At 53.5% G+C, this 21,434-nt stretch overlaps 1 protein-coding gene across 1 annotated transcript in view; it reads left to right on the top strand.

Moving 5' to 3' along the window:
* Positions 1 to 21,434, top strand: part of PTPRN2 (protein tyrosine phosphatase receptor type N2) — a 754,508-nt gene that overhangs the window by 203,821 nt on the left and 529,253 nt on the right. The window contains exon 3 of the mRNA XM_039255854.1: positions 18,287 to 18,400. Coding sequence (XP_039111785.1) covers positions 18,287 to 18,400 — 114 coding nt within the window. The remainder of the gene's footprint in view (positions 1 to 18,286; positions 18,401 to 21,434) is intronic.

The raw sequence follows: 21,434 nt of genomic DNA, 5'->3' as shown, positions 1-21,434 counted from the left end.
ATGTAGATTCAGAGTATGAAAATATATGCCTCTCTTCTCTATAAGCTTTTAAAAACATAATAGATCTGTCATTCATGCACTTTCTGTACAAAAACACGGCATGCCTGCAAGCCTGAAGCACAAAACAAAAATAGTACCTCACACTTGCAAGTGTATTATTTTCCTGTAGAGTTAAAAGGAATTTTTCTTACATAACCATACTTTCTACAAACTGAGGCCCTAAATATCTTAATAGTATTTAAATGTGACAGCAATGTACTTTGAACCATTATTTAAGAAATTTTGAATAATTTATTAAAGCTGCAAACCATACCCTGTTATTGACACCACACTGTGATGACGGCGGCAGAAGGGACTTTTCTCTAAGGCTGGCCTGGTCATCCAACACCGGCTGACCTCTGAACCCTAGTGCTGCCTTCCTGTGCTGTCTGGGTAAATAAGTCACTGGCTCTCAAGAACTTAGCACATAAGTGCTCTAAGTTGAAACAGATATGATGGTCTGCATGCTCCAAGCACTTTAAAGAAAGGCTTGAATATGTTAAAACTTTTTGATAATGTTGCAGAATTGTCCTTCAGAAGGGATGTATCTCATTTGCACCCTTCCCAACAATAATTACTTGATTTTAAAGTGGACGAGCCCATCACACTCATTACACAACAGCAACCCAGTCATCATCACACAAGACCCTTTGCCAAACTGATGGATAAAATTCTTACGTTGCTTTGGCCGGCAGCTCTGTAATTATAGCTAGAGCAGGAGAGTTGTTCTTCTGTGTGTGTCTGCAGTGACGCTCGGCTTTTCTCCTCCACGTGCCTCCTGTCGCAGCCTTACACCAGCAGTGTCTGGGCGAGGACTTCTCCACTCGTCTCTGCCTTCCGATTCCATGGAACGCACTGACTTTCAGTAAAGGTGGGTGGATGTCAGCTGGCTCGGCATCTGGGTGTCTTTAGCGGGCCATATGCTGCACTGCTGCTCCCTGGGGCTGAGGGCCGGGATGGGGCCCAGGAAAGGCAGCATGTGCTGGGGGCTGTGGCTTTTGCACCTCTCGTGCGTGCAGCAGGATAGTGGTGCTACAAACAAAGGGTAACCTATACACAGAGAGCAAGGAAAGAAACCAAACCCTGATGAGAGGGGAGAAGGAGCCTGAGCATCAAGCAGTGAAGTGTGAACAGAATTGGGATCAAGGAGGAGAGGTGAGGAGGTGGGCCCGGCACAGGTAGTTCTGTGTTCTGTGTAGTTACTGTAAATGTGTTGAGCCCTGGAGGGCCCGAGTCTGTCTCATGGCTCAAGCTCAAGGATGACTGAACATCAGGGAATAGGAGGCGACCTATCCCATTGGAGGGAGCCACCTTCCACGGGCCCTTGTGGGCTGTGGGGACACCAGAGTCCAATCTCTTGGTGCCTCCACGTCCACACCTGTTTCAGGACCCACCTGGAAGGCCATCTGGTCTGACCTTTCCCAGGATGGGTCAGGACTTGGCTGGGCAGCACCTGTGCTGAGATTAGGCTGGCTCCAGGTTGCAAAACTCTTGCAACAACTGCTCTCCCGTGTGGCTACTTTGGCCTGAAAATGAGAGCCCAGAACCTGGAGCATCCCAAGTAGTGAGAATTCTCATAGAGGCGTTCACGGCGTCCTGGATATGAGTGGAGACTTCGGCATCCTTGTTGTCCTGGTGTAGATGGACTCAGGGTTCACTGAGTCCACTGTCGGGGGATGTTCTGTTCAGGGCTGTGTCGGTGAGACTCCCACATGAATGGGGTTGTCCTTGGATGCTCTGCTTCTAAATGTCTTCCAGGTCTTGGGGTCTGAAAGGACATACCCATCTATTAGTGAAGTTACTTTATATTAAAAACTGTCAGAGAAAGGAAAGCAATTTCACCGGGCTCCTGAGTTAATGAGAGCTGGTTGCACATCAGGCACTTTCCTTAGGCATCTGGGCTCTTGCACGGGCTGCCATTCTTAATCATATTTTAATTTTCAAATAAATTGCTTTCATTATCCTTTCATTTACAACACTGTGTGTGCATCACTGCTCATTAATGTTTGTCAGCACTTTGCTGCGGTTGGTTTTAACTAGCCATGGCTGCCGTGCAGTAATTAAGGATGATCCATGTTGGTTTATAGGAATTATTCTTTTCTGTGGTCTGTGAGAAAACAACCTAGAGGGTTGCTGAAATTGGGCCTTCAAGGGATAGAAACACTTGAAGGCCATGTGAGGACTGTGACTGTCCTTGACCTTGATCTGGAGAAGGTTTCCATGGTTCCAGCTGGCCCCTTCATCAGAAAGTTCATCTGGTGTGTCTGGCGGGGGCTGGAAGGCATTCTTTTTGTTCCTGGTTGTTAGCCTCGCCAAAGACCTCTTTGCCAGCATGAAACCAAATTAACTTGTTTTGTAAACCCTCTTATCAAACAACTCATTTCCCCCCAACGGGTGATCTGTCCAGATTGGAAACCAAGATATTTTTAACATTAAGTGATGAGCTCTTCTACTGGATATGTTTGTTTGTAATGAAATTTTTGGGTATTGATAATGTATTTCAACCTGTGCACGGGCCACTTTGGAGTGTTGGGGTCCTGGAGTGCAGGCTCCTCAGGGATAGCTGCACTGAGAGAGCCTTCCCGTCACTTTGCCTTAAGTGTTGTGGCCCAGTGAGTTTAGAGGCCTTTCTTCCATCGCTGTTCCTAAAGTGGGGGCATAGCTCTTCTATTTGGTATCTTATTCATCCACCATTTTTTTTCACTCTTAAAAAATTGTAATAAAATATACATAGTGAAATTTACCATCTTAACCATTTTTTAAGTTTATTTATTTACTTGGGGGGGGGGAGGGACAGAGAGAGGGGGAGGAAGAGAATCCAGCAGGTTATGCACTGTCAGTGCAGAGCCCAGCATGGGGCTTGATCCCACGAACTGTGAGATCCTGACCTGAGCTGAAATCAAGACTTGAATACTTAACCCGCTGAGCCACCCACGCAGCTCCCATCTTAACCATTTTTAAGTGCACTGTTTAGTGGCATTAAGTGCATCACCATTGCTGTGCAACCATTACCACCACCCTCCAGAACTTTCCATGTTCCCAGACTGAGACTCTGTCCCCATCAGACACTAACTCCACTGACCTCCCCCAGCACCCACCCTCTGCTCTGTCTCTGTGGACCTGACGGCTCCAGGGACCTCGCAGAGGTGGGATCACAGGGCGTTTGTCCCTGTGTGATTGGCTGGTCTCCCCGAGCATGTGCTCCAGGCTTGTCCGTGCTGCCGGGGGTCAGGATCTCCTTCCTCCAGGCAGAATGATACTGTGTGGTACGTCTATACCACATTTTGTTCATGCATCCATCTGTCGATGGACATTTGAGTTGCTCCCTGGCTACTGTGAATAATGCTGCTATGAACATAGGTTTTCAATTATCTCTTCAAATCCCTGCTTAGGATTTTGGTAAATTCTCACAAAGTCATTTCCATAGGCTGAGCACTGTGGTAAGTGGGACCCACCCTTCCCTACTGGAAGGAGACAAATGGGCAATTGGATGATGCCAGAATGCAGGGTTCACTGGGCACAGGGAGGGTGGGTGAGGGCGGGTTAAGGCAGAGGAGAGTGAGTCTTGTGAGGGACAAGCAGACCCCCTGTGTTCCCAGCCACCACATGCTAAGAGATGGATCCAGCCCCTGGAGCTGGGTGGTCAGGACAGTGGTGGCTGAAAATCTGCTTGGACTCCAGATAGAAGTAGTTATTGCCAGTAGTTAACATTTATTTTAAATACACAAGTGTACTTTGTACAGAATTGAATTTCCTATTGAATAAGTTCATGTTTTGAATACTAAAACTTCCAAGTTCACTTCTCTCTTTGGACTCTCTCTCTCTGAAGTTTCTGGTTTGTTTGTTTTTTTTTAATGTTTATTTGCTTTTGAAAGAGAGATAGAATGTAAGTGAGGGAGGGGCAGAGAGAGAGAGACAGAAAGAGAGAGAGAGACAGGGAGAGAGGGAGAGAGAGAGAGAGAATCTGAGCCGATTCCAGGCTCTGGACTGGCAGCACAGAGCCCAGTGTGGGGCTCGAACTCACAAACTATGAGATCATGACCTGAGCCGAAGTCAGATGCTTAACTGACTGAGCCCCCCAGGCGCCCCTGAAGTTTCTGTTTTTCTAACAATCATGTGATGGGGAAAGGCATCAATGGCGGCTGGGCTGTTTTAGAAGATGACCTTTAGGGAAAGAAAGGACAGGCATTCAGAACTGTTGGCCACCTGGCCGGTGGGGAAGAAGAGAGGTAAATGGGAGTGGGGGGTCTTCCATCGGCCCATACGGTCTCCCCTCTCCGCCCACAGTGGGCTCACGTGCTGCTGAGGAGCTCCGGGACCTGAATGTTGGCTGTCAGGGAAGCCCTCGGTGCGGCCTGCACCTGGTGGGCAGGGCCTCCTTGGTGCTGGTGGGCATGCAGGCATCTCTGGGTCATCCTGATGCCGCTCTCCAGACACACAGGGCAGGCTGCTTCCACTGAGAGCACACAGGCTCGCTAGGCCACGCTGGGCCAGTGGGGCGGGGGTGGCCCGTGCATGTGTCACCATCTGACTGACAGGCAGGGGACCAGGCTCCCTGCGGACCCGAGTGCAGGACCTTGCTGCGGAGCTCGGCCTGGGGGCCACTCTTGTGGGCAGGCTGGTGCCTGCCCAGCCCACGTCTCCGGAGGCGCGGCCGACGCCGTTCCCTCGCCCGGACCCGCGGCTTCTCCGTGCACCTCCCCTAGCCCACTCGGGTCCCGCTGTTGCTGTTTCTGCCAGCGTGGGAGCAGAGCTGGGGAGAGGTGGGGAGAGGGTCTGGGGTCAGTTGACAGGTAGTTGGAGGCGTCTTTCAGAGGCTCGTGCCAGGAGCAGGCCCCACGGCTTAGCCAGCCGCAAGGCTCTGGGTGTGCCCTGCCTGCTGGGGGCTCGGCTGTGCCCCTCCCCTGGGCTGCTGTGCACCGTTTTGGGTGATTCAGAAGGTGGGACCTTCTGTTGGGAGGCGCCCCCTCAGGTCTGTGAGAGCGGAGGGGCCTGGGCAGGGGGAGAGAAGGAAGGAGAGGAGAGGGGGCCCCAGAATAAACAGGGTTGACGAACACAGGCCCTTGGCTCCCTCCCTCTCCCCGACTCTCCTCTCCCCGCCCAGTCTCTCTGTCTCTCTCTGTTCCCCCTCCCCCTCCTCCTTCCCTCCCTCTCTGGAAAGCGGGCAAGGGGCTCTCCAGTTGCTGGAATAAGAACGGGTGCAGAGGCGAGTGATGGATGGCTGTTTTTGAGTAACTGTCACCTTCCAGATAAGATGAGTGCTAACAGATTCCCTTTTCCCTCATCCCACATAATGTGCCATTTTCGTTCGGTGCTGCTTACAGCCCTCAGTGCCAGGCCTTTCTATTCTTGTCTGAATAGTCAATGGAACGTTCTGGGCTGATAAGAGGAACGGCCTCCGTTACTTGGCAACGGGCTGGAGCAGAGGGCTGCTGATGGGGAGATTAGCTGCCACAGATAAACTGCCTTTTTTTCCTTCCCTGCTGCTTATCTTTGGACCCACAGCAGACTGCACCAAACATGACAGCCTGCGGAGATTTGGGTGGGGTCTGAGCTCTTTGCCGAGTGCCCTCGTGCCAGCCTCTGGTGGGTCCCCGGTCCCCAGCCAGGGCCCTGCCCAGAGAAGCCCGACTTCCTGGGGATGCTTGAGTCGGCCAGGACCTGGAGGTGGGGATCAGCCATCCCTCCCCTGACAGGAAGCACGGAGCCCGCTCAGCTCCTTAGCGGAGGCAGGGTCCTTCCGTCACACCCCGGAAGACAAGGGAGAGCAGTGCTGAAACCCCCAGGGCAGTGCTGATGTGTCTGTCCGGTCTGGGTCAAGGGCAGAAAGCCAGAATTGGCCCTCACCTTTGGGACAGAGTCACCACAGTGAGGACGGCACCTGCCTGTAGCAGAGCTGTGCAAATGGCACACGTGTTGGTGGTTTAGGATTTGCTTTTTCGTCTTTTAACTGAGTCTTTCTCCCAGTAAACTCCCTTTCACGTAGATGAAATCCCTCAGGGCCCTGCTGCTTGGGGAGTGCATCTTCCTACCAACAGGCACGACCACTGGATTTTAAAGCTTGAAGAGGCGTTCAAATCATCTGGCTCCAGCCTGTAATTTTCACAAACAAGCAAACAAAACAAACACCAAACCCCTAAAGACCAGAGAGGCTCGGCAGCGGGTGAAGGTCACCTAATCCAGTGGCTGCAGAGCCGGGTTCCTCCAGGCCAGGTTCCAAAAGGTGCTTTCTGGTTCATGGGAGAAGCCTCAGCATCTGAGGGCCTAGACTACCTGATGCTGCTCCGGCACCGACGCCGGTCCTGACACAGCTCAGCTCTGTTTGGACACAAGTGGATGGATGGGCCCAGTGCAGGGAGCAGGAGGTGCCTTTCTCAGAATGAAGTGGAGGTGGGCACTTCTTGCAGCTCAGAAAGTCTGCGTGTAGACAGTCATGCTCATGCCCTATGTGTTTTCTGCAAACATGGCATTTGATCTAGAAAAAAGGCTCTTAAAAAATATCTCATTCAACTGTCATGTTTTAGAGAGCTGAGGCTTGGGGCCGGGCGGTGATTTGCTGCAGGTTGCACAGTGGGCTGGTGGCAGAGCTGGGACTGGAACCTAGTGTCCTGGGGCCCTGTTTGGGGTCCTTGCTTGCTCTTTACTCCTTGTCCTGGGATGAGCACAGACGGGAGCAGTGCATTTAGGTGTGTGGCAAACGCAGACTATTAAGTGGGACGTGTGATTCAACATTGTACTTAGAAAGTACATAAAGTGAAATAATGTCCAACCAGGATCTTTTTAGGATCGTTTACATGGCCCAATGCAATGTGTCATCTTTTGACTCTGACCTCACATTTTATTGTGTTTTTTCTACTGAAGGAAACTGTGGCTGCTAGAGTGTCCTAGCAGGGCCGGAGAGGGGATGGTGGCTGCGGGCGTTGTCTTGGTGGGGAGTGGGGATGGGGGCAACCCCTGCGGGCTGTCTCGTCCCTCACAGCCCCAGTTTTCTTGCTTATGAAGCACAAGGGCCTGAATAAAACACATACTGTCATTCTCTACAGTTCTTGGCAAAACCCCCATTTATTCTGAAACCACGAGGCGCGGTCTGTTCACCTGCTCCCAGGGACTACGGGGTGAGTGTCCGGTAGGTGGCCGGGCCGGGTCCATCCATTTCAGAAACACAGCCGAGGACCGGCAGAGCCCCACGGCCCGAGATGGTGGGAAGCAGTCTGGGAGGTTAATGCGTCCGTCGGAAAATCGATTACTGTGCTCACCTGGTCAGTCATCTTAAGGGACGAGTTTTCTTTCCAGGAAGGGCTATTTTAAGGCTCAGTGTGAGTCGTTTTTGCTGGTCAGCATTGTGCTGGGGATTACTGACACCAGCACCCCCGAGTCCTCAGCCCCTCTCCCTGGGAGAGCTCTGAGGCCCAGAACTTTCTATCTGAGTGCTCCAAACCCTACAGCTGCCAGGCCCCCTCTTCAGGGCTCAGAGGTCAACAAGCAGTTAACATGCGGTGGTGCATGAATGCCAGTGTTGTGTAGACCTAATCCTGCTTCAGAAGGAGGAGAATGAGCCGTTCCAGCGGCCGCAGCACATCACAGCTGACCGTGGGGCAGTGTGAGAAGTGCTCTCGGACACCCGCTTGGGGTCGGGAAGCATGCACACCTCTTCTCAAACTGAACGTCCCCCTCAGGGGGCCCCCGCCTCTCTCCCGGGCCTGAGTTTCAAGCACTGGATAGGAAGGTCCCTGGGTCACGCGCAGACCATCCCTGACATACGCGTGAGTTCTGGAGGCTCATTCGCATGGGTCTGACTGCTCTCTGAAGGGGTCTCCAGAGCCAGGTCCCAGCGTTCACACGTGAGAGGGACCTGGCAGTCCAGCGAGCCGAGAGCCACGCTGGAAGAGGGGCCGGACAGCCAGCACCCACGTGGAGCAGACGGAAGTCTCCGCCTGTTTGGGTCGGGTAAGCAAGCAGCTCAACAGGCCAGAGTATACCTTTGGCCGGGCGTCCTGCGCCCTGCAGACCAGTGCCTTCTGGGGCCTGTCTTGTCTGTAGTCTTTCCCAGGCAGGCACAGAACACCTGGCCCACTTTGCTGTGCACCTTGGTTGACAGGGTCCTGGGCTCTGTCGCCGTGCCCTTCTGACATGGACGGGTGTGGGAGCTGGTAGCGCACAACCCAGCTCAGGCCCGAGATCTGGGCTCTCGTTGGGAGACGGGGTCTTCGTGTCCCTTCAGCATGATCCGCTGGCTGACAGAAGACGCTTGTGAACAGAGAGGGGTGCTGGAGGAAAGGACGATTGCGGTGAGGCCCTGGCACGAAGCGGGCACCTGGCTTCTCATCGGCTGAGTCTCAGATTCCCGCAGGCTCTGTTCTCTCCGGCGCCTTGCAAATGCCGCTGGCGCCCACTCTGTGCACCCCAGCCGTGAGCTTCGGCTTGTCGTTTGTATTGCAGTTGAGGGAAAAGGCAAGTGTCACTGCCTCCCATTCTCTTCCTGGGTGGCTTATGTCTGGGGACTCTTTGGTTTTCACTTTTTCTTGTCCTAGAGCTGGCAGAGTCTGGTTTCCCACATGTGTTCGCAATTCCAGATTCCCGTGTGACATTCCAGCCAGCGCTCCAAAGAGTTTCTTGTATTCAATTCCAGGCAGTATAATTTGTGTTCAAAACCCAGACGCACAGCGTTGCGAGCAGTTATTTAACAACACGTGTAGATGCTTTGATGGGGGTGTGAGGCGGCCCTGCCCCACTGTGACTGCAGCCACCGCTGCCCTGTGGAACCAAGTGGAACCAGGAGTCCTCATAGCAGAGCAGCCTGGCCTGGGACTTTGCAGGGGCCTGCAGTTATGAAGACAGCACTGTGCCTGTGAGAAAGCCCCCCGCCCCTGCTGACCGCCGGCTCCTCCTGTGCAGGTGTGGAGAGCCGTCCGGAGACCCCGTGGCTGGGAGCCTCACAAGTGTCCTCAGCTGGAGAGGAGTAGTGGAGCGCCCTGGCCTTGCCTCTTCCAGAAAGCCCTCCCTGATCAGCCCTGACTTTCTCTAGCAGGCCAGTCCTGTCTCTGGGCCTTGGCTCTCAGGGACTCAGGTCCCGGTGACATCTTGATGCCCAGGTGTGTCTCATGAGATCTGAGGGGGCGGTGTTTCCCTGAGTCCAAACAGTTGGGGCTGGCTTGTGGGCAGAGTGGGTGCCAAATGCGTGCTCATTGGTCTGAACTAAACAGAATTTGAACTCATTCTGATGAACAGAAGTGCCCCAAAGAAAACTGCCACCCAAAGGTGATTGTGGTGGTGACCCCAGCAACGGCCGTAACCGACCTCAGGAGCCCGTGCAGCTCTGCCCTCGTCCCGGTGGAGACGGCCCCTGCCTCACAGGACAACTGTAGCGTCTTGTATCCACGCTCCTCATTGCTGGCCGAGAGCGCCTTGCCTTCTACTCTTTTATTTTGAATTTCTTTTTGTTACATTTTCAAATTGAGGGGAAATATACCTAATTTAAAATTTTCCATGTTAATGGTTTTTTTTAAATGTTTATTTATTTTTGAGAGAAAGACAGAGTGTGAGAGGCAGAGGGGCAGAGAGAGGGAGACAGAATCAGAAGCAGGCTCCAGGCCCTGAGCCGTCAGCACAGAGCCCGACGCGGGGCTCGAACCCACGAACCGTGAGATCATGACCTGAGCCAAAGTCGGACAGTTAACTGACTGTCCCCAGGGGCCCCCATGGTAACCCTTTTGAAGTGTATGATCAGTGGCAGTAGGACATTGTCATGCAGCCAGGACCACCTTTCCCCTCCAGAACTCTCAGGCGCTTGTGAGCACGATCGTGAAACACGGTAACTCTCAGGGGCTTTGCCTTTGAATCGATTTCACTGGGAAACATGGAGGCGGCTGAGTTGTGTTCCTGCCTCCGTCTCTCTTTCGGCTTCGGGCAGAGCCGGGACGTCCAAGCTGTGCGTGGGCCAAAGTGTCTGAAGGGGCGGCCCCCAGCGCGGTCTGCGGGTCCCTGCTTCCTCAGGGGAGTCCACAGCTGCCACGGAAAGTCCGAATCTCCCACCCACACCTATTCCCATTGTGCACGTGGGCTCCAGGCTGCCGGAAGGAGCTCTGGGAGGCAGTGGGCACCAGCCCCACGGCCGGTGCAGTGGTGGGGACGGCCTTTGGGAGGGGCCTGGACTCTGCCTCTGGCAGAAGTGGGTGCAGAAGTCCACTCAAAACTGTTGCCGTAGGGGCACCTGGGATGCACGCTGTTGGGCTGGAGACCTTGGGCTCCTGAACCTCTCTCTGCCTCAGTTTCCAGCTGGTGTAAAATGGAATGGTGGTGCTCTGTGTAACAGCTCCATCGGAGTGTGAAGGGGATTTAGAGTTCTTGCATGTAAAAAGCTTAGAAACTGCTTGGAGCATGAGCGCTCAGTGGCCGCCATGGGACCGGGTTTATTTATTCTTACTGCCGTCTCCAGTGTTCACCCACCGCCCAGCCTGGCTCCCAGCCTGGGGCTTAGGAGCCACATTTAGCTTCCCAGACCGTACCATGCTCCCTGGCTGATGGGAGAGGTTGGTCCCCAGTATTCACAGAAGGGGTGGCAGAGTGTCGTCACCTCTCAAGCTTGACCGAGGTTCACTCGCAGCTACTGGACAGCTGGCCCCTCTGCCCATCCGCGGCCACACTGTGCACAAAAGTGTCCCTGGAGCCTGAGGGGGCGAGTCCTTCCTACGTGGCCTGTGGGCACCCTGAGCAGCATGGGGGGCAGCTTTCTCCCAGGAAGGGGAGAAGGCTGGGGTCCTATGGGACCCCAGAGGGGAAGCCGGAGAGAAGGAAAGGGTGATTTAGCCTGGGACAGCAGGGCACTGGAGGATGGGGCTCAAGCTAGCCTGCAGGGTGGGTGCAGTCATCCGTCTGCAAGCAAGGGGTTTGGCCCTTGGCCTGGTTGTGGACCCTGCAAGAACGTGCATGGATGGGTGTACAAGTGTGTTCACAGATGTGAGTGTGGAAGCATGCGAGTTTGTGTGGTGTCATGGATGGGTGTATGAGTGTGTGCACAGATGTGAGTGTGCAAGTGTGTAAATTTGTGTGGTGTCATGGATGGGTGTACGAGTGTGCACAGATGTGAGTGTGTGAGTTTGTGAGCTTGTGTGGTGTCATGGATGGGTGTGAGTGTGTGCGCAGGTGTAAGTGTGCAAGCTTGTGTGGTATCATGGGTGGGTTATGAATGTGAGTGTGCAAGCGTGCAAGCTTGTGTGGGTGTCTACATGTGCATGTCCTGCCTCCCCTGCCTCCCTGGGGAACACCAGCACCATCTCCAGACTAGGGTCCAGCCAGCTCTGTGGATTTGGTCTCTGGGCTGCCTGGGCTTCCCAGGAGCTCCCTCCCCCACCGTGGGGGCCCTGGTGAGGATCCGGTGCTGCCTGGAGGTGGCCACGAGGGGTCCTTCTTGCTGCTTCCTCCTCGCTGCCACCTAGGTGCCAAGTGTGATGCAGGGTGGGGGTGAACCACGAACCAGTTCTATAAAATGTAATGTGCTGCTTAGATGGCAGCTTATGGGTGCTCAGATACAACTGGACGCCCCCAAAACACGTCTCTCTGAGCCTGTGCGCCGGTTCTGAGCACTGGGTTAAATTCTGGCATGTCCCAGGAGCGCCTTGTGGCAAACCCCTTACCACTTCCTATGTTTCCCCTGAAGGCTCCCAGGAGCCGCTTCACACAGACTCCTGTTGTTCTGTTTGTGCGGCAGCGTTGACCAGCCATTTCACAAGGTGCGTGAATGCATTTGGTGTTTACCGTATGCAGTATTTTGAGAACCTGAATGCATGTCACGGGCCATTGTCTCTATGGTTATGGAAAGACACAAGGCTGGTCCCCGGGCTAGACCTCCTGAAAGCTCTTGTTTTTACCCCTGGAAGGAAATTCTGCATATAGATGCTTTATTTTACATTTCTCTCCTGCCTCATAATTATTTTAATGTCACCTCTGGTACACCCTCATTTGCAAAACTTTATAATTGTGACACCTCTTCTGCCTATCCCTTCTAGAACAATCAAGAACATTGTTCTTAAGGTTTCCAGGGAACCAAGATAATACGTTTGCACATGCATATTATTTACATGAATAAACTATTCACACAAATTATTGAACAGGTATGTGCTTTGCAATAATTTCTAAACGTGCCCTAAACTAATTATCCCACTCTGAAAGTCTAAATAAGGTGATCACATTGTGTTTGTGAATTACCTAGTCTCATTATCTCTTCCCAAAGAAATAATTAAAAAATGTAAAAAAGATGTATAAAAAAATAGGGAAAGACAGAAAAAGAAGAAGAGAGGACTGAATATGGTGGGTGCAAAGAAAATGGTTACTTCCCTGAAAAAAAAATACCGCCAGAGCCTGCACAACCAGAGAGACCACTGATGGGACGAGAAGAGCCGGTGACGGGCGAGAGGCCGCTGGCAGGTAGAAGGTGGTGGGTCCCGGCCTGGGGACTCCTCCGCTGGGGGGTCTTGATGACGGAGATGCTGGCGACGCTGTGAGGGACGTACACGCCGACGTACAAGGTGGACTCCACAGGCTTTTCTTCAGGATGCCCTGTAACGCAAGCCCGGGGCGAATGCATGAGGGACGCTGAACGGAGAGAGCTAGGCCGTCGCGCTGAGGCCCAGGCCGCCCGCGGTCTGACCTGCTGCGTCAGCTCATTCTCTGAGAGGCCTGCAGTCCGCAGTCCCGGAGCCGCGGCATCCTGAGAGTGGGGGCCACTGTCTCTGAACATGAAGTGCCTTCCCCAGAGCAGAGGTCCACTAGGGCCTCCTCCTCTGCCTGTGAGGCTGGGGCTGGGTGCGCCGGGGGAGGACGGGTGCTCCGAGTCTGCGCGGTTGGTGGGGGAGGAGGCGCTGTGCTCGCTGGGCGCGCAGAGGAGCGCCCCTCGGTCGCAGGCTCCACCGCGAGCCTCCCGGGCTTTCCCTGATGGCCCCGGCCCCTCCTCTGGCTGGGCCGCCGGCTGGCACCTGTGCACTTCTAAATCGGCGTGCAGTTCCAGCAAATCAGGATTCTAGCTAATGGTGGTGTACATTTCTGTGGGCATCTCGGCTTTCTTAAAGATGTTTATTTATTTTGAGAGAGAGAGAGAGAGAGCGCGCGATCAGGGGAGGGGCCAAGAGAAAGGAAAGACAGAGAATCCCAAGCAGGCTTCACGCTGTCAGCCCAGAGCCTGACTCGGGGCTCGAACCCATCAACTGTGAAATCATGACCTGAGGGGAAATCGGGAGTCTGATGCTTAACCGACCCTTAACCACCCAGGTGCCCCTCAGCTTTTTTTCGGGCAAATGGAAAAGCACCAGTGAATCAGTCACAAGTGTTTATTGAGCCCACAGCGGCTGCGGAGTAGAGTGTCGCATGTGGGAGCTCTAAGGAGCATAGCTGTGGCACCTGCCTTTCAGGAGCCAGTGGTGCCTGGAGGCGACAGGAGAATGTCCGTGCCAGAGGGGCGTGGGGATGTGTGTGCATGCGGGCACGCACACATGTGTGCTATGCAGCCGGAGACGTGCACAGCCCCACAGACCGACGGAGAAGTGAATTCCGGAACGCCGGCCCAGGAGGAGGGCATGGCCACAGGCCGGCGTCAGCGTTTAGGGGACAGTGATGTTGATGAGTGAAAATGACTGTTGCCTGTGGGAATAATGCTCCAAGGAACATTGGTTAAAATAAATGTACAGACATTATGAACAAGCTGTTTTTTTTCACATTCTTCCAAACAAACAGCAAAGAAATCCTCAAGGTCTCTCCTTCTAATGGGAGAAACCTGCTGCCCAGGTGTAGAAGGCTGTCCAGTCAGTGACACTTGGTCAGTGACAGTCAGTGACACTCGGCTGGGGTGGCAGCTGTTTCCCAGGGTGGTAGACCTCCCTTTCTGTCCGGTTTAAAAACGTGTACTGTCCAGTTCGTAGGAGCAGTGGAGCCCAGTCTTCTGCTCCGCAAGATGAAGAGGGGGGTTGCCATTGCAGACATTTGGGACTTGGGGACACAGCCTTAGAATCCCACTGAGGTCAGGAGTTCAGGGATTTTAAGCACAGTCCATGAGTCTGTGGTTGCTGTGGTCACTGCCCACAGAGGTCTGGGAGGTGGCCTCTCCATGGAAAGATGCAGCGTCACTCCATTGGGGGCCATCGGGTCACCTCTCTCAGCTGGCAGCAAGACAGCTTTGTTACCGCCTTGTAAAAACACATGTCCTGTGGACCATCCCTCGGAATATTTCCTGGAACCCCGGAGGCTTTCTGTGCTGTGGACTCGTGGAAGTGGCTGTCCTGCAGCTGGGTGGCATTGGCGTTTTGGGCTTCACCTCTGAAAGGGCTGTGGATATCTCCCGCTCCCTTACTTCTGGGTGGCCATCCTCGCCGAGCCTCCCTCCCCTGGACAGGCAGCTTCAGCTTCACCCCTCGGCTCCTGGCAGGATGCAAAACCTGCCTGGAAGGTCCCAGCAGCTTCTAGCGGAAGGCTGAGCCTCTCCTCCCCTGTGCCCTCAGGCTCTGCACACGCTGCCTGACTTGCTCCACATCTGGGAGCTTGGTGCCGGGTCCCAGAGCTCTGGCGTCCGGATGCCTCCTGTCCCCCACAGAGCCTGCTCCCCTGCCTAGATGTCCTTTCTGGCCCCAGGTGGGCACCCCCATTCTGTGAATGTTGGAGCCCAACGGGCTGCCATTCTCCTGGGTCTTTGTGTGTTGGATGAGGTCAGTGCCTTTCTTTGTGCCGCCCTGTAGCACGTCCCTGTGTGGCCTGTACCACGATTGTAAGTGAGTAGTTGCGTGTTCCCTTCTGCCCCAGACACGTGTCCCACAGCCGTCCCACCCATCTGGCAGGTAGGACATCAGAGCAGGGCTGTGCCTTTCTTGAGGTTGGGGGCCGAGGCCAAGCAGTGGGGGCAGGGATGGAGTCCCCTCCTTAGAGGGAGGAGGACGCCTCAGAGACACAGCAGATGCAGGGCTGGAAATTAGGAGAAGGTGTGGATGAGAGTGTTCACACAGTTGTCCAGAGGAAACAGAGAAAACGGTAGTGACGTCGTTTATTGAGAGATAAATAAGGAAATCGGGTCTCTGGTCGGGAGGTGTTAGCAGATCTGTTTCCTAGATGAACTTACGATGCTGGAGTGGCGTACAAGTGGCGGAGGCGCCTACGTGTATATGTTTGTGCACATGTGCAACACATGCACACAGCACACCTATGTGTGTATGTATGTGCACACGTGCAGCACACTCACACGCACACAGCACACCTGTGTGTCTGTATGTGCACACGTGCAGCACACTCACACAGCACACCTATGTGTGTCTGTATGTGCACACGTGCAGCACACTCACACGCACACAGCACACCTATGTGTGTCTGTATGTGCACACGTGCAGCACACTCACACGCACACAGCACACCTACGTGTGTATGCACGTGCACACGTGCAGCACACTCACGCACACAGCACACCTATGTGTGTATGTATGTGCACACGTGCAGCGCACTCACACGCACACAGCACACCTATGTGTGTATGCACACCTATGTGTGTATGTATGTGCACACGTGCAGCACACTCACACGCACACAGCACACACGCAGAGGCATATGCACGTGACACTTGTAGGCACACATGCATGCACACACATGCAAACACACACATGCGGTGTGCATGTGTACACACACTACACACACGTGGATGCATGTATGTACGCACACCAACATGTGTGTCTGCACAGTACTGCACTGTATTTCTAAAAATAGATCTGTTCAAACCAATGTGGTTCAGGGGTCAACTGTATACGCCATTCTGGAAAAGACACAACTTTGGAGACAGTAAGATGGTCAGTGGTTGCCAGGAGTGAGAGGGCTGGGGGATGAACAGGGGAGCACAGAGGATTTTTAGGGCGACAGCACTACCCTGTGTGTCACTAGAGTGGTGAGCACATGCCGCTGTGCTTTGGTCCAAGCCTGTAGATGTACAGCACCAAGAATGAGCTGATGTAAACTACAGGCTTTGGGTGGTAATGAGGCGTCGATGCAGGCTCACTTGTGGCAGAGGTGCCGCTCGGGCCGGGGGCTGTGGCGTTGGGTGGAATGTGTGTGTATGTGAGGGCAGGGGTGTGCGGGGGCTCTCTGTGCCTTCCCTTCTAGTTGGCTGTGAACCTAAAGCTGCTTTAAAAAATAAAGTTTATTTAAAACATAAAGTTTAAAAAAACGTACTGGGGAAAGGTCTGTCCTGCCTCATCAGCAAGGTGGTAGTCTAGGGGCGGAGAGAATCAATGGTTAGTTTAGTTTCAACATTTAAATCATTAAAACCAAGTTATTAGCTAAAACTAAACCTAATTTTAAAAGCACAAAAACACCATGTATTATGTTACATATATGTGATTTAATTTAAGAGAGAGATTTCAGGAATATCCCATAAATATCTTCCCAAGAATATTTGTGCAGCACAGCCAGCCTTCAGGGTGAGGCCGTTACAGCTCAGGAGGGATTAGCTTACTTGTGATGGTCCCAGGAAGGTAGGAGCCGTCTTCGTCTTCGGCCGTTTCTCCCTGGCGAGGGCCTTAGCGGGGAGTCAGGAACCGGAGTTTCTTCCTCCCCTGGCCTTGGCCACATGCTCATCTGTGAAGTGTGGGGTCAGACCGTCTTAATGCTCCTTCTGGTCCCTACACGTTATGATTTTATTTTTGAGATATTCCGTTGTAAAGTAAAATGAAAGTTTCAGGTACATTATAGAGAGTTCTTCATTTTTCTCTTAGCCCCCTCCCTCCCCTCCCTCTTCCTTCCGCATGAGCACACCGTCCACAGGCACAGGGTTCTTCGCACAAAGCAGAATCCAAAGAACAGGGACACTTACTGTCTGTGTTCACGTGGAGCAGGTGGCCTGTCTCACTGGGTAATGAGGGGGGGACGAGACCCTCTCTCCAAGAGAACTGTCACTGGGAACCACTCTGGCCGGATATGGCCGTTGTGTTAGTTTAAGTGAGTCACTCAGACAGGGGCAGTGCCATAGGGTGGAGGTGACCAGCAGAGCCCTGTGTGGCGGAGGTGACCCAGAGGTGCCTGGCAGAGCCCCGTGTGGCGGAGGTGACCCAAAGAGGGGACCAGCAGAAGTGCCCGGCAGAACCCCGTGCTGGGGAGGTGGCTGGCGGAAGGGCCTGACTTCTCTGCACGGCCGTGGTCTGCCCGGATTGAGCAGCTGTGTGGCTGTGTCCCCTGCTGTGCAAAGTCCCATAGAAGTCCAGGATCCGCTTTCCATACTTAGGATGATTTTCTGCTAATCACACAGCGCGTCCATCGCAAGCACATATGAAATGTCAGACCCGTAATCATGAGTCAGCCTGGCACTGGGCAAAACGTGTCTCTGCTGATTAAACTTGTTGCGTTTGAAGGCCTTTCTTCGGCTGCACTGTGTGCAGTGAGACTGTTGCGAACAATAAGAGAAGTGTCTCCCCTTCCATCCGGGCCTGAGGCTGCAGGTGGCCGCCGGACCCTTGAATTCGTCTTTTGTGTGTACGAAGGACAGTAATTTGGATGTTTGAATCCCTACAGGAAGCTTATTTCAAAGTGAACGATTTGCTGAATAAAGACTCACTGGGGCCTAAATTAATTAGAGGGTGTGGTTTGAAACAAGGTTGATGAGCAGAGTGTATCATTTTAGACAGATGGAGCGGAGCTAGATACATTGGGCCCCGTTAGTCGCTCTTGTTCCCGGAGCACCTGGCACAGCCTCGCTGCCACTCCCGCACCTGCCCCTGATCGCCAGCCCCTCGCACACGGTGCCCGCGTGGTAGGCACTTCCACGATCCTCGGGCCTTCTGCAATTTAATCTTTATATTTCTTGGGTGTTCCGTTTCTCATCTGGAAAACTGGCCCTGGATGTTACTGACTTTTTTGTCAGGGGACTGTCAGAAGCAAAGCTTCAGGTCAGAAAGGTGAAAGCCAGGGGCAGGGAATTACAATCAGTGAGTGGCGGGGATGGCGAGGGAGACAGGGATGGGAAAGTAGACTAGAAAATGCCAACTACTCTGGATGCACGTCCTTTTGTCTATACCTTCGCAATTGTGTTTTTCAGGATGCTCTTCTATTTAAATAAACCGTTACTTTCCAGGTGCTTCTGAATTCTGATAGTGTTTTGATGACTTTCTAAAGCCATGTTCCAAAGCCTCACCACAGTGCATAATTAGGATATATTGCAAGGATGTGGGTAATGCCTTTCTTCTCTTTGAAAACGAGATATCACTTTCTCTTCTCTGCTTCCCTTTTCTCACAGATGGAGTGTTCGGAAGGTGCCAGAAGGTTCCAGTGATAGACGCACACCGCTATGAAGTGTCCCCGGCGGTTCTGCAGCACCTGGCAGCCACCTTGCAGAGGCTCTCCCGAGCAGGTAGGCCGGCGTGGGCCCAAACGGCGCCCTGACCTGGGCTGGTGGCCTGAGATGCTGTTGCATGGAGCAGTCAGCAAGGGCTTTACTTCTCCTTAAAGATCATGGGCCCCTTGGGTCAGGGGGACCAGTGCTGAGATAGAGAAGAGGGCCAGGAGCAGGCAGCCTTGTTCATGGAAGCTTCTGGTGGGAGTTCCCTTCGTGGGCTAGCGGTGGCTCCGGGATGCCCACGGCAGTTCCGACAGCGCTTCAGGGAACAGGAGACACGCCTGCAGGTCCCGTGAGCAGGGAGGCCGGGCCCGGCACCAGCCCTGCTCGGCCGCGTGAAAGGCTGCCACTGCCCAGCCTCCAGAAAGTCAGTTTGCTCTGTCATTATGCAAGTTTTTGTGATACAGGAGCTTCCTGTTACCTGTTTACTTTGCAAGGGTACTAAGAAGATTGTTGTAAATTTTTAAAAATGTTTTATTATTTCTGAGAGAGAGACACACACACAGCATGAGCAGGGGAGGGTCAGAGAGAGAGAGGGAGACACAGAATCTGAAGCAGCTCCAGGCTCTGAGCTGTCAGCACAGAGCCCGACGCAGGGCTCGAACCCACGAACCGTGAGATCATGACCTGAGCCGAAGTCGGATGCTTAACTGACTGAGCCACCCAGGCGCTCTGGAAGATTGTTTTAAAAGTATGCTAAGTGAAATAAGTCAGGCAGAGAAAGATGGACATCACATGATTTCACTCGTATGTGGAATTCGAGAAACTTAACAGATGATCATAGGGGAAGGGAAGAAAAAATAAGATACAAACAGAGGGGGAAGCAAACCGTAAGAGACTCTTAAGTACAGAGAACAAACTGCTGGAGGGGACGTGGGTGGGGGATGAGCTAAATGGGTGACGGGCACTGAGGAGGCCACGTGTTGGGATGAGCACTGGGTGTTGTGTGTAAGGGATGAATCACTGCATTCTACTCCTGAAGCCGAGACTGCCGTGTATGTTGGCTAACTTGAAAATTTAAAAATTACGATAATTCAGATATTATATACACAGTTATCACATACGTAACTTATATATAACTTTTAAAACGGAGGGGTAAGTTGCATGGGCGTGCTTAGTGTTTGTAAGACCTCCTCCTACTACGACGGTAAAGCGCTGTTTCCTGTGCCCTCAGAGCCTGTGCGGGAGGCCCACTTGCAAACACAAAGCCTTGGTGTCGGGTGAGGGTGAGGGTGAAGCTCCTGGGGTGAAGCTCCTGGAGTGTGAAATTCGCGTGTCTCACGGTCAGGACCCCTGCTGGGGGCCCAGGCCTGGCAGGAGGGACCAGGAGAGGAGTGTGGACCCGAGTCGGTGCGTCCTTCGACATCACGTCCCCCAGAGCTTGTTGCTGGCTCCATAAAGAAAAAGAGTCTATGGTCGAGGAGGTTTGGGAAACATTACTTGCTCATTTCCTCCTTTTGAATGTTCATGATGTATGCTGGTTCATGAAGACACCAGAAAGTTCTGCAGTAAAGAATTACATGAACTCATTCACTCCAAGTCATTGGACCCTTTCTCCCCAGGACACCAGCGTCCGAGGCCCAGTCAGGAAAGCAGAGCCACCGGGAGGCCGTGTGTGTGATCAGTTACAGGGAGTTGGCCGGATGCAGTCATGGGAGATGAGGGAACGTACCCACCAGGCTGCTGTCTTTGGTCTGGAGACTGGATCTGCAGGGCAGGCGGTGGGGGGCGGGCCACGGGTGTGAGATGGGAGGTCAAGGACAAGGACGGACAGGAGCCCATGACCATGCCCATGGCCTTGACGTTGGTGATGAGGTGTCCTGCGAAAGTCAGCCCCTCCTCAGGGAGCTGAACATACGCAGTTCCCAGAAGTGGACTGGGGCCCGGGGCGCGAGAGCACTTGCTGGCCACTGCTTGCAGATCAGAGTGAGCGGACAGAGGAGAACAACATGTGTGAGTTGTGTGCTAGCTTGGTGGCCTGTGCTCACGTGTTCATTCTTGACTAAGGGTTGGTACACCTATCACATAGCACAGTGCAGTGTGACAGGGGCTGGGGCTTGGTACACCTATCGTATAGCACAGTGCAGTGTGACAGGTTGGGGGTTGGTATTTCTATCGTATAGCACAGTGTAGGTGCGTTGCCAGCCCTGGTAGGTGAGAGTGAACAGCTTCTGATGGTCTTTAGTACCGGTGTAGAGAAAGCGGTCACCATGCTAATAGCTGCGTCACGAGCATCATGGCCGTTGTGACTTGCTCCGTCAGCTGAACCACGTTTGCAACAGCAGCACCACTTGGAGTCAGCACCAGGTTAGGTTCATGATGATCCACTGTCCTCTCCCACAATCCACCTGTCTGCACAGGCCATGTAGGTGAGTTGAAGGGGATGTGGTGTCAGTCACCTCCCCTGCATCCTTCAGGCCCTTCACGGCGGCACCCATCTGCCACTAACCATCCCTCCAGGGATGTGGTATTGCCTTTGGTACAAGGTTTTGTACTAGAGGCCATCGTCAGGCCTTTCCCACCAGAATGGCCCCGGCTCTGCCAGTCGGGAAGTCAGTGTGGGGGTCCTGCCCGTGAGCGTGGTGGGTCCAGAGCTGGGGGAATAACCATGGGGAGAGTGTGGTCACCGGCCTCCGTGAGCCGCTGCCTGACTGGTGGGCCATGGTAGTGCTTGGGTTTGCTGCTATTAGGGTCATTCATAGTCAGCGTTTGGTAGCCACCTAGGACTCTTGTCATTTCCTTTTCCCTGGTCCACACTCATCCCGGTACCGGGCCACAGGCCCCCCTGGGGAGGGCTGGGGGAAGAGTCACTGTATGCACCTGTGGCCAGTGTGCCCCTCAGGGAATCTGCCTGACCCTGCGGCTTCATTCGTGGGGCTCTGCTCTGGGGGGTGGCGTTTTGCCAAGTCTGGAAATTGTTTGCAGGGCTGTGACTCTGTTTTGGTGATTCGAGCCAGACCTCAGTTCTGTAGATCTGGAACTTTCCTGCTTATGCAGGTCCCTAAAACTCGCAGAGGCCTTCCATCTGTCTCTTCCAGTGGTAGGAGCA

The sequence above is a fragment of the Hyaena hyaena genome, unplaced genomic scaffold, assembly GCF_003009895.1.
Source record: "Hyaena hyaena isolate Hyena2069 unplaced genomic scaffold, ASM300989v1 scaffold_548, whole genome shotgun sequence".
NCBI classification, from domain to species: domain Eukaryota; kingdom Metazoa; phylum Chordata; class Mammalia; order Carnivora; family Hyaenidae; genus Hyaena; species Hyaena hyaena.
This window is presented reverse-complemented; position numbering and strand designations above follow the sequence as displayed.